General features: G+C 35.8%; 2 protein-coding genes across 2 annotated transcripts in view; both read right to left on the bottom strand.

Moving 5' to 3' along the window:
* TAFA2 (TAFA chemokine like family member 2) overlaps positions 1-13,915 on the bottom strand; it is a 578,950-nt gene that overhangs the window by 316,328 nt on the left and 248,707 nt on the right. The window lies entirely within an intron of this gene.
* Positions 12,555-13,103, bottom strand: LOC116480825 (small ribosomal subunit protein uS3-like). The gene has a single exon (XM_032753362.2). The coding sequence runs from the start codon at positions 13,000-13,002 to the stop codon at positions 12,673-12,675; it is 330 nt and encodes a 109-aa protein (XP_032609253.2). The 5' UTR covers positions 13,003-13,103; the 3' UTR covers positions 12,555-12,672.

The following is a 13,915-nucleotide window of genomic DNA, read 5'->3' as shown; positions in this document are numbered from 1 at the left end:
TGCTATTGTCTCCACTTTAGCCTTGCTTCTTCCTTCCTTCCATTTCCAATGAGATCTTAAATATAGATTATTTGTGACTTCAGAATACAGATGTTTCTGGAAATTCATATAGAATTTAATTTAAAGTATAGGAAATGCATGTTTAATTCAGTTACATGCATATAGCATTTTCTAGCTTACTAGCAACTTTAATATGAAATTTTAGCATGAAAGTGCTTTCAGGGACTATACACCATACATATTATAGATAATCTAGTTCAAACTATTCATTCTGAGAGCAGGAAAATTAGCACTAGAGAGGATCAATGTTTTCTCTAAGGTTATAGGGATAAACTAGAAAGTAGGTTCCCTCTCTGTCATCCTGCTTTCTTTCCATTAATCCACAAAAATACTATATGGATTTTACAGATAAGCAAAGATAGATAGTTCATTTGCCCTAAGTTGCACAAATAGTAAGTGATGCAACTCAAGTTCGATGTCCTTTCTGATTCATATACTTGCCAATGAAAAAACATGTCTGAGAAAGAAGTAACTGCAAAATCCAAAAATAAGTCTTAGATAATCTACCCTCAAATCATCTATTTATTAAAATTTACAATTCATCATTTTCCTATTAAGTTCTATTAAGCAAAATAAACTTAAACATTTTCATTTTTATAATACTATGAAGACTCATAGCACAGCTTTATTGTATTTCTTTCTTCTCTCGATTTATTAAAACTATTTCAATCTCTCTTAGATGATTTGAACAGTATAAAATCTACCCTGGTGATGGTAGTACTGACTAGATCCTAAGTTTCTTTCTATTTTGATGATACTTTTGTTTTGTAAACCAAGCACATAAGATTTGAAAGTTTATCGGTGGTTTTTGTTTGTTTGTTTGTTGTTTTTCTCTTTAAACCTTCCTATTTCATCACTGCTTTTTGTTGACAAAGGCAAACAGGGTTGTGAAGCGTGCCCTCTGCTGGTAAGAAGAGGAAAATGGTCATACTTCAAACCAAAGCGGTCCTACGAATTTCTCGTGGACAGCAGATGTATCTAAAGATCTGAAATACAGTAGCCTACAAATGATTGATTTAGAAATAATTATCATGTTATAATAACATAATTATATATAATATAATATACACTTAAAATGGGAGAGAAAATAGATTTACAAGGCATTGAATAGTAATATTTATATTTGTTCCAGCATTTTATATTTGCTTTACTGCTAACTAAAGTCTAAGAGAGGCTATAATTAGGAAGAGAAAAGGGAAATCATACTCAGATGGATGGAGCCACCCAATGTTTTTCCATATTTTACCGAGGAAATGTCAATAGTTTATCAACTTCAAAGTATCAATTGCAAGCACTGACATTGTCATTTAAATGGAAGTCACCAAATTCAGTGACCAATATATCTTCTCCCCAACCCATTTTCTAACACAATTCATTAGTAATTCCCCATCAACCGTTTTAATATCTCCATGCAAGGCAAAAAGGGAGACAGATCCCTAACTCATCACAAATGTTCATTACAAGTGTGTGCTTCAGATATCTGCAAGTTACTTAAACTAACAGCTATAAACTTATTATAGTATTTCTTATCTCATAAGACTAAATGGACTATATATTTCTTTTCATGAGGTGTTAAGAAGTGAATCTTGCCTGTGAAGCATGATTGAAGGAAACTCTGGGAAGGGTGATGAAGATAGGTCCTGTGTGATCTGTCACCTGGCCACCTCTACCATTCTTCCTGGCCCCCATGCTCCTTCTGCTCCAGCCACACTGACCCCTTCCTATTCCTGGAGCGTGCTGAGCACGTCATCTCCCAGGGGCTTTTGCATTTGCTGACCCCTATGACTGTAATGTTCTTTACATACATAGACACACAGCCTCGTCTTACAGCTCATTTAGGGCTCGGCATAAACGTCCCAACATCAAAAAGACCTTCCTTTATTACCCTATACGAAATCACCACATCCCCTTACCCGGATCTTCATAATATTTATTACTTGTTATTATCACAGTGATTTTGTTTTATTTATAATCTGTATCTTCCCACGAGGAAGCAAGCTTTGCGGAGCACAGACTTAACTTATGTGTTTCACTGTTCTGTTCACAGTAACTGGAAGAGAACCTAGTTCATAGTAGGTCATAAATATTTGATGAATGGATAAGTAAATGAACTTATCAGGAACACTACAGAGATAATTTCTGCTTTGAATAGGAGAGTGATCTAATGACTTCCAGGGCCCCATCCTGTAATTTTATAAAGATAGATCATCTTGAAAAAACAGACCCCATCTTCTTTCTTTTGATTGCTACTAGTACACTTTCAGAAGTCCTTATAACTTTTTTTAAAGTTTTACTTTCTTTTAAATTGATACATAATACAGGGTACAATGTGATATTTACACACATGTATACACTGTATAATGATCAAATCAATGTAATTAGCAAATCCATCTCCTCAAACATTTATCATTTCTTTGTGGTGAGACCATTCAAAATTCTCTCTTCTAGTTATTTTAAAATTTACAATACTTTATCATCAAATATAGTCAAGCCTACTGTCCAAAAGAACATAAGAACCTGTTCCTCCTAATTGGAATTTTGTACCCAACTGCCAACATTTCCCCATTCCTCTACCCTTCCCAGCCTCTGATAACCACTATCCTTCTCCCTACTTCTATGAGATCAGCCTTTTAAAATTCCACATATAAGTGAGATCATATGGTATGTGTCTTTCTGTGTCTAGCTTATTTCACTTAACATAAGGTCCTCATAACTCTTTACAAAGAAATAAAGTATAAGCAAATCAACTAAATGAATTTGGGAACACCATGAAAAAAGTTTGATTGGATGTTTAAATAATTCATTGCACTACCATGTAAGATATTTTTTTCTTCTTTGTTACTGTCATTTCCTTTTGATCATGTATTTTAAGACAAATAAAATACAGCAACTATAAATAATCTATAAAAATATCACATTACTCGAGTTGATTAAGTGGTTAAATATCAAATATTTCACATAGTTTCTACACTTTTTAAAATTAACATTATAATAGAATAATGTTTTTCAAGAACTGAAAAGGTAAAGCAGTAACAGGAAGAAAACAAAATTTAAATGTGTGAGAATATGCTAGCACCTACTATTTTTTTATTATGATACTGCCAAACTCTATTAAAAGTATCATCACACAACATAACATCTTCTAAGTCTAATTCTAATACCTATGATATTCTATTTAAAATATTACTACCATAACACCCATCTTTGAGATGAACACATTTCAGGTATGCTTGTAATCCCTAAGGAATAAGCAAAATAATGAAATTGGTAACATGTCCAAATATTCCTGGCTGACTTTCTGGCATTGCTGTCTGTCTGGATGCATCAGGATTACACACAAGAAAGATGATTGCAGTTATTTGGTGTTTTGACAAATGCCTGACACTATCCATTTTATTGCCAACATTTTAGGCCCCTTATTGCACATGATGAGAGAACTGACCTTTGAAAGAAAATTGTTGGGTCGAATAGAGAAAAATCAAATGACAGAAATTGAAAGAAAGAGGACTGTTTTGCAATCATACTTGGATCATCTCAGATGACCAACTTTTCTAACTAGTAAATTTTTGTAACTTAATCATGTTTATCATTGAAAATCTCCTATTAGAAATGTACAAACATTACACGAGGGAGAATCTTTTAGCCCATGTAGTCATTTTTTCAGAACAAAAGCAGAGTAATGAGAACTTCAGTATCTGGTCACACACAGAATCATCATATTAAACACATAATTTCAGGTGTTTATAGCATTTTGCAAATCACACTGCTTAAACAAATTATTCGCAAGTCAGTTAAGTGAATTTGGGGGGCATCATAAGGCCAAAAGATGATGCAGGTCCCCTTATTTATAAAATCATCATATTCTGTTTTACTAATCCTTCTTACATTGGTTTCAAGTAACAGCAGAGAAAGCTCAACTTTCTTAGATGTATTCATTTATTCATTTAAAAAGCATTTCTTAAGTGTCTACTATGTATCAGGAACCAATAGCTGCTGGGAATTTGAAGATTATACATAATCCCAAACTCTTTAGAGCTGATAGAAGATGTAACATGGCACAGATGATTTCCGGTTTGTGTTTAACATTACCACCACGAAACGCTCTCAAAGAAAAGTCAAAAGCACACTAGGCGTTTAGATACGAACAATTCAGAAACACTCATTTGGCTTTATCAGATATAAAAAATATATAATTATGTGAAAGTCTAATATTATTTCAAGTGACTAAGCCATCCAAAGTGACACATTACGTCATTCTATCCATTTATTACTCACAGAAACTAATCAGAGAATTCTATTCCTTGTTTTGCAGATGAGGAAACCAATGTTCTAAAAACTTGTGACACATACAAAGTCAAAAAATGAGCAGTTCTTAGATATGAACTGAGGTCCACTAGCTCCTAGTCCGTGTTTTTTTCCATGATGATAATTATCCGACCATATAGAATAAACTCATCTTCCTTCCCTTTCCGTCTTCAGACACTGATAGGAATGCCTTGGTGACAACGTACTGTGTGTTTAAATAATTCATCATTCTTCGAAAACTGCCCCCAAATAGCTACTCCCGTGCCAAAAAAGAATAAAGGAGACTGGCCAATTGAGGTAGTCTCATAACATACTTAAATGTGCCTAAGAAATACATCATTCTCCATTAGCTTTTACATTTCTGTACTATAGGTTTACTTTTCCAGCATCCAAAATATCTATACAAAAACATTAATTTGAAACTATAGTATAAGGTAGTCAGTGGGCTTGTATAAGATAGACCAGAGTTAAATCCCCTGCAACTGCACTAAGCTCTTCTGTAAACCTCAGTTTGCCTCATCTATAAAATAGAGCTAAAGCTGACTTCACATTTGTAAAATATTTGGTTGACCTCTCAGCACACAAATGCTAAGTAAATCATAAGCACTATTAGGGATTCTATGAGAATAGAATCCCTAATAGTGCTTATATGCTACTGACAATAGTTTGTACTTGATTTTCAAGTGTTCTTAAATCATTTCATAGTGCATGCTGGACATTACTGCTTGAATCTGTAGAAATCTAATTTCTAAGGCTTAATATTTTTAGTCACATTCAGTGGAGATTAAATAAAAGTGATTTAGTGGTGATAAGAACTGCAACCCACCTCATATACACTGGTGCATTGAGAAACATCAATAAATGTTAATTATCTGACTGTCACATTATTAAAACTTAATAAGTCTGTTTTTTCCATAAAAGAAATACAGAAAACAAAACATTTTGTCTGTAATAAAACTCTTGTTTTTATCAGTTCTATTTTCCTTTAGGTGATGTGTCCTATTGAAGGCAATAGGAGACATGTATATCGTCTTTCTCATATTTCTGCATTTAAAAAAAAAAAAACCGACTGTTGATTTGTTTTAACCTCCACAGATGCTTTGTGAAGGCACAAAGGTGCATATGGTCAGGATGAGACATTTCCTGGTTTTTTTTGTTTTTTTTGTTTTTTGAGACGGAGTCTCGCTCTGTTGTTGCCCAGGCTGGAGTGCAGTGGCGCTATCTCGGCTCATTGCAAGCTCCGCCTCCCGGGTTCACGCCATTCTCCTGCCTCAGTCTCCCGAGTAGCTGGGACTACAGGTGCCCGCCACCGCGTCCGGCTAATTTTTTGCATTTTTAGTAGAGACGGGGTTTCACCGTGTTAGCCAGGATGGTCTCGATCTCCTGACCTCGTGATCCGCCCGCCTCGGCCTCCCAAAGTGCTGGGATTACAGGCGTGAGCCACCGCACCCGGCCGAGACATTTCCAATTTTTACAAGCACCTTCAAACTTCCATTGTTTACATTCGTATTGAATTTTCTCAAAGCACAAAAGTAAAAAAGTCTCTACAGGAGTAAAACTGTATCCAAACTATTCCATCTCAGACTTCGTCTTATTCCTAAAAGTACTCTACAGAAGAAAATATTTGAAAATGTAATGGGAAATAATCCAATCTAAAACACAGTACCCAAAATTTAACTTTATCAATAAAAAAGAAAATCAGTATTTTGGTACTATGATACTACTAAATATTCCACAAATAACACACTCAGAAGAGAAAAAATAAAATTATATATTCCTGATTATTGCAAGGTTTAAAAAATCACTTAAATCTAAATACTGGAGGGAAATGTAGTTTGCAGAAACTCACGGAAGCACACTCATGCTGCAGACAAAATTGCCCTGAAATTTGCCCAGTTCAGAGCCTCGATGCATACTTCCATACTCTCCTTATTAAAATGCTGGAAATTAATTTCTCACCCAAGAGGAATTCATAGTCCCATGTTAAAGCACAAAGATTACAAAGGGAACATTTAGATTATCTACAGATGTCATGATGTGAATTTAGCCTATTATTATTGAACATTTGCAGTTTATGGACAAAAAAATAGTAAATCAGTTCAGCAGGATAGGCTGCTTAAGAAGGATTAGACTATCGCACTATAAATGAGATAGAATTTTACTACATGGAAATCAGTGAGATAAATTTAGGCTTTGTAGCTTACAAATTTGTGGTATTTACCATAAGGGCAGCACAATAGAAATCAATGCCTGCCACTACCCACTCATAAATCTCTAATCATAGCATGTAACAGGTTTGAACTAACGCAGGATCAAGTAGAACACAATTTTCCTGGTTAACATATTATAAAAGTAGGCATGTTCATAAACACACAACAAGAAAAAGGAAAGAAGACTTCCCACTGCTAATGGGTGCCATTTGAGACTTAAGTTAACAGTAAGTCTAAAATTCCAATATCTAATCCTTCAGGCAAATACTGCACCCAGATATTAAACACTACACACATCATCATCACACAGCATGGTGGCTCTGTTGGAGTTACTCTATTAGAAAAATCACCCTTATTACTAGTCTAATACCACAGTGTGAGTCATGAACTGCACTGTAAGTTGTATAGAATCATTTAATGAACTGCAATAAGATGAAATTTCTTTTTGCTCTATTTAATAACATCTTATTCACTCAACTACTCAGGCTTCAAATCTTGACCATCTAATATTAGACACTGGGAGATTCAATGTGTAAATATAACAAATTAATTGTAAGTTAGTCAATAATTTAAGGTCACCTTCAAATATAGCACAATCAAAAGCCGAAATACTATTGCACCTTTACAACAATTGGTATAATGGCAACAGGTTCTGTCTTACAAAGTCTACCTAATAGGCCTCATCAATATATGCAGAAGGGAAATTAACTATCTTGGACCCACTTTCCACGAATAGTGCCAGGAACATGCTAGATACTTCTTAAATACTTGATATCTGACTGTTGACTGATATCTTAGTGAACTACTGTGGAATGCATTTAACAAAATCTTTAAAATATATATTATTCCACTGGGCTATATAAACACACATCAAAACATTCTACTGACATCAAAAACCTTAATTTTATACTTCAGGCAATAAAATACAAAGAATTATAAAGCTACATCCTCAAGAATACAGGGTAAATTTAACACATTAGTGGACCAACTTTGGCAGCAAGATACCAAAATTTACTGCCCAATAAGTTAGTATATTAACCAGCATTGCTGCCTAATTTATTTTGTGTTTGTGAGCTGAAAATACTTCAAAATGATGTTCTGGCTGTGCGCGGTGGCTCATGCCTGTAATCCCGGCACTTTGGGAGGCCAAGGAGGGTGAATCGCTTGAGCCCAGAAAATCAAGACCAGCCTGGGCAACATGGTTAAGCCCCATCTCTACAAACAAATACAAAAATTAGTCGGGCATATTGGTGCACTCCTGCAGTTCCAACTAGTCAGGGGGCTAAGGGAGAAGGATTGCTTAAACCCGGAAGGCAGAGGCTGCAGTGAGCAGAGATGGCGCCACTGCACTCCGGCCTAGGTGACAGGGCCAGACTCTGTCTCAAAAAAATAAAAAAAATAACATAAAATCATGTTCAGTTGTCAGTACTTTTCATCTTGGCTGCCATAGTTAAACAGGCCATAAAGAAACTTGAAGTCAGATTCAACTAGCATTTATTAAACAGAACTATTAAATATCAAGTATTGTGCTAGACTTTTCCACATAAATTGATAATTCTCATGACCAGCCAGATTTGGAAACCACCCTGCAATGCTGGGCCACATAACTCCACAATGCTATCTATGCCCAGTACCTTCAATGACAGGACAAGAAACCTCCAAAAAAAAAAAAAAAAGCCATCCATTTCATCGTGGCAAATTCTTCTCTTAGCAAATTCTAATATTCTCTATTAGCAAATTCTTCTATAATTAACCAAAACTGTTTTCTAAAAAAGTCTATCCTAGCACCTCTTCTAGTATTACAAATGAGCCTTCTTCTCTCCTATATGAGAAAACAGCTATCCACAAATATGAAAAGTTACTATGTCTCCAACTTCCTGCAATTTAAACTTGTCTGCCCCATCCTTGATCTTTCTGGTAGCATTCCATCTTTTTCCTTCTTATAATTTACAACTAATATATCATTTGTTTGTTCACTTTTTATAGCTTGGGTTCTTCGCTAAACTAGGGCTCTCTGAGTCCGAGGATCACGTCTATTTTGTGCACCATTGCACAGCCAGCATCTAAAACATAACAGGTACACAATAAATATTTGATGAATAAATTAAAGAATAAATGATTTAGGCACATACGCTCATAATCTTTGGTTTATATCACCACACTCATTTTTAGAGATAGGGTCACAGGAGAAGAATAAGAGTTCCTCAATTAGTTGATCTCCTACATAGTAGGAAATCTCAGTAAATGGTTTTTAAGTGGATTTTTTAATGATAAAGGTCAGCAGCATTTGTTTATTCTATAAATACATATATTGATTTTCTACAAAGTGCAAACAATGTACCAGACACTGATGATATAGTGGTGAGCAGAGTAGATACAGTTCTTGCCCTCATGATGTGATAATGAAATTTAAGAGGTTACTATATAGAGAAGCAAAGTACACTATTTATTGCAAGACAATTGCATTAAGTTCACATCCTCACATAGATCTGGCAGTGAGACATCAATCCCAGTAATCAGATAATAACCACAGCAAGGAAAAAGAGAAGATGGTAGGCCTCAATTTAAACAAGTAAATCACGGAGTTATAAAGCTGAGACATGAGTAGTCCAATTCATAAACGCAGAAAGTAGAATGGTGGTTGCCAGGGGCTAGAGGGATAGGAGAATGGGGATTTGTATTTAATGGGTATAGAATTCTATTTTGGGAAGACAAAAAAGTTTTGGAGATGGATGATGGTAATGGTTGTACAATGTTAACAGATGTAATGCCACCAAATCGTACACCTAAAAATAGTTACAATGATAAATTTTATATTGTGTATATTTTAACACCATAAAGAAAACTACAAAAAGAACTGTGTCACACATGGTAGTTATATTTCAAACAATGTAGTAGTCATTTACCATGCACACGTACAGAACTCTGGGTCCTGAGTTTGTTTTTGAGTTCCACGTGCACAAATATGGAGAAACACTACCAACAGCAGGAACTTCAAGTGCAGAAAGACAACCACATTTGACAAATGATGTATCATTATGTGACCAGTGAGAAACCTCAAGGATGCCGACAGCTCATTTTTTACTTAGATTTCTTTTCAGGAAAGCTCTCTAGGACTGTGAGACTCAGTGATTATTTCTTAATTATCTCACCTCCAAAACACAAAGAAATTTTTACCCCTCAAGTTAAAAAGCTTAACTTTGAAAAAATCCTAAGGACACAACTACCAGAAATGACTTAAGGATGAAGTCGGAAAAGCTAATTGGAAAATGTTAACTCTGTCTGAACACTCCAACTGCCCTCAGACCCTTCTTCCCACAGGCACCAGGGAAACAAAATTTAGAATCAAGATACAGGTGGCATATGACTGAGGAGAAAAGCTCCTTTCCTAATGTAAAATGTAAGGCATACTGCAACAACATTCCTCCGAGCCCTTCTCAGAATCAACCATCCTACCAATCATTCATACCGATAGCAAAACCAGAATAGTGTCACCGCCAAGCCAGTCAAACTGTCAACAACATTTATTATTGTGTGTACAGGGTACCAGTAAGTGATACAAAAGAAAAAGTCTCATCCTTTGCCCTTCAGGAGCTCATAACAGGAAGAATAATTATTTCTGCCATACATGTAGGGCAGGGGAGTTGGAAGCCAATGAAGAAAAGAGCAAGAGCTCTGGAGTGAGACAGATCAGTGATGTAATACCAACTCTATAACTTTTTATCTGTATGACCTTAATGATAATACATAGCTAAATTACTGAGGGCTTACCATGCACCAGGAAGTTTGGTCCATAATCCATCCCAGCTAATCTTCACAAACCCTATAAAGTAAATACTATTATTGTTTCATACATAAACTCAAGTTATTTAATTTCCCTGAGCCTCAGTTTCCTTGAGGGGATGGAGGGTTAACACCAACTTTATATCGTTGTTTTGAAAGTTACATGAGTTAATGCGTAAAAAAAAAAATGGCTTAAGATACTGTAGACTCTCAGGGAATGAATACTGATACCACTATTTAATTAAATGACTATAAAATGGCACATATTTAGAAAAATTATTCCAAGAAAACATTTTAGATATTTGTATTTTGTTATAGTCTGAACTATTTGTAAATGCAATTTAATTCAGCAAGTATATGTATTTTTGCTATACACAAGATACTGTGCCAGCTACTGCAATATGCACACCAATATATGACACAGTTTTGGTCATTAAGGAGTTACTAATCCAGAGAATTAATAACAGAATAAATTCTATCTTAAAATTAACTCAACTAACCAAGACCTAAGAGTTTGGCACACTGTGAAATATTTTTATTCTGGAGTGTATTTTGTTATATTCTCCACCACTGTTTTGAACTGCAAGATGACTTTTTCCCTGAAAAATATAACTTTCTACAAGTTAAATACCAGGTTATCTCACTAAAGTATGGTTCCTCTTGTTTTTCACATTAATATAGCATATATTTTTTATAAACACCTGTACCAAGTGAACACTTGCTGATTTTCAATCACCAGCATGCAATTCACTCAATAAAAGAAAACAAGCAGCCGATATTCAGGCATTCTGTTTATAATGACAACCTAAACTGCCATTCAAGCTCACTGCTGTCTGTTATAATTATCAGAATGAGTGGAAAAAAATGATCAATAATGGGAAAGCTTCTTATTCATCTCCCACGGCAATGTGCTTTCAATTCCTAGTGAGATTTCCCAAGATATTTATGGAGAAATCTTCCCAGAACATTGATCTCAATTGAAAATCTTAACGTTTGGGAGAATGCAGGGAATTTCCCCATGGAAATGGGAATATGGGAAACACAGAATATGCCCTCATTGCAGCCCCCATCCTTTCATTTCTACCTGGAAAAAATGGAGACCCTACACTTCCAAAGGAGGTAGTTTTGAGCTGAATATCAGGGGACAAATAATAGCTCACTAAGAAAACTTAAAAAGAATGAAAGAACATTCCAAGCAAAGAAAAATGTAAGACACAAAGCCCAAAGGTAGAAATGGGCATGGTGTTTTCAGAGAATGTCAATTAGTTGTGTCGATGAGTTGCAGCACAGACAACACTGGGACCGGGAGTCAAATAAAAAGGATGAAGGTAAAAATTATCTACCTACAAACCAAACTGTAAAGACTATTCCATTTCATGCTAAGGTGTTTACTCTATACTACAGGCAAGAGCTGCTCATTTACATTTTCTCTTTGTGTTTGAAAATGATTTCAGTGAAAACACTCCTTTACTCACTTCTTATTTACTGAAATGTACTGATTGAGCACCGTTTCTCTGCCAGGATTGGCAAATATCACAATGGCCAAAATTTTTCTGCAGCCTGGTTTTATATGGCCCACAAACTGAAAATAGTTTTTACATTTTTAAATGAATGAAAACAATCAAAGTAAGAATAATATTTCATGACACGTGTTTATATAAAATTTAAATTTTAGTGCCCCTAAATAAAGTTTTATTTGAACTCAGTTATATTCACTCCTTTGCCTATTGTCCATGGCTGGTTTTGTGATATGGTAGCAGAGATAAGCAGTTGCAATAGAGACAGTATGGCCTGCAAATCCTAGAACACTTACTAAAACAGAAAAAGTTGCTAATTTCTACACTAAATACTGGGAAAACAAGAGGTCTAATTATGGAGATGAACAGAGAAGCAGATCTATACAATTCAGTATGATAAGTACTGTGGTACAAGTAATCTCATAATATTTGATTAGCAGATGCTTGGGACACATAGCCGGACTCTGAATAAGGAAAGGCTTCTTTTTTTTATTTTTTTATTTTCAAAGGTTTTTGAGGAACAGATAGTGTTTGGTTACATGAATAAGTTCTTTAGTGGCGATTTGTGAGATTTTGGTGTACCCATCACCTGAGCAGTATATACTATACCAAATTTGTAGTCTTTTATCCCTCACCGCCTCCCACCCTTTCCCCCAAGTCCCCAAAGTCCACTGTATCATTCTTTTTTTTTTTTTTGTCTTTATGCAATATTTTATTAAAGATCTTTAGAGAACAACATCCAGACTCCAGAATACAGCTGCCAAGGAGACCCTGTTATGCTGTGGGGACTGGCTGGGTCATGGCAGGCGGCTCTGGCTTCCCACCCTTCTGTTCTGAGATGGGGTGGTGGGCAGTATCTCATCTTTGGGTTCCACGATGCTCACGTGGTCAGGCAGGGGCTTCTTAAGGCCAGTCTTACCAGTTGGGTCCCGAGGCAGCATGATCTTCACCTTTATGCCCAACACACCCTGTCTGAGCAACACATGGCACACGGCAGTGTCAATGTAGTAGTTAACACGGTCTCCGCTGTGGATCATCAGGTCATCCACAAACTTCATGCATTTAGTCCTCTGTCCTCGGAGTTTTCCAGACACCATGACCTCGCAGCCTTTGGCCCCACTCTCCATGATGAATTGCAACACACCATGGCAGGCCCTCCTCACAGCAAGCCCTCCTAGGAGCTTGTAACGCAGAGACTCTGCCTGGGCAATGGCACAGACCCCCAGCAGCCACCTTGTCAGCATCAAGCGCTACACTGCCCTCTGGAAAGCCAAACCTCTTCTGAACTACAGCAGTCAGTTCCCAAATCCACCAGCCCTTCTCACCAAGAACATTCTGTGTTCTGGTGGCTAAGATAATGATTTCTGCCCTGGTTGGTATAAAGGAAAGGCTTCTAAAACTGGATTAGATAAAATTTAGAGACCAAGTGATGAAGAGCCTTACATGTCCTGCTAAAGACTTCCAATTTCATACTGAAGGCAACGGCAAGCCTTTGATGGGTTTTAAGAAGGTCTATGACATGATCAGTTTTATATTTTAAAATGGTGATCCTAGAAGAAATGTATATAATTATATTTAATGCTATTTTCTTCCATAGCAAACACAACACTGGGATGTAAGGATTATTTCCTCTAAGAAGAATTACTTATCATTCCTGTCAGGCAATCATTCACTTTTTCTCTCTTAATAAAATAATAATAATAACAATAATAGCTAGTACTTTTGAGTGTTACAATGTGCCAGGAACTTGCTAAGTGCTTCAGTGTATTAATTCAATCCTCACTCACATAATCTGAGCAAATAATTCTTGTCAAACTGGGTGCATAAAATAATGTAATAAGATTTAACCCTTTTCTGGATGAAAACATTTCTAGTGCTCAAATCACATATTCTTGTCTGCTCTTAGGCAAATCTACTGAACAGTTGTAGCATAAACTTTAACTCCCTTCGTCAAGCAAGACAGATAGTTATATAATCACTCGTTTATCCACTCCGATTATTGACCGAGTGTCTATCATGTGCCAGTAACTGTACTGGGAA

Source organism: Hylobates moloch, unplaced genomic scaffold (assembly GCF_009828535.3).
Source record: "Hylobates moloch isolate HMO894 unplaced genomic scaffold, HMol_V3 SCAFFOLD_13, whole genome shotgun sequence".
In the NCBI taxonomy this organism is placed as follows: domain Eukaryota; kingdom Metazoa; phylum Chordata; class Mammalia; order Primates; family Hylobatidae; genus Hylobates; species Hylobates moloch.
Note: the sequence above shows the minus strand (reverse complement) of the source record. Positions and strands in the feature narration are given on the sequence as shown.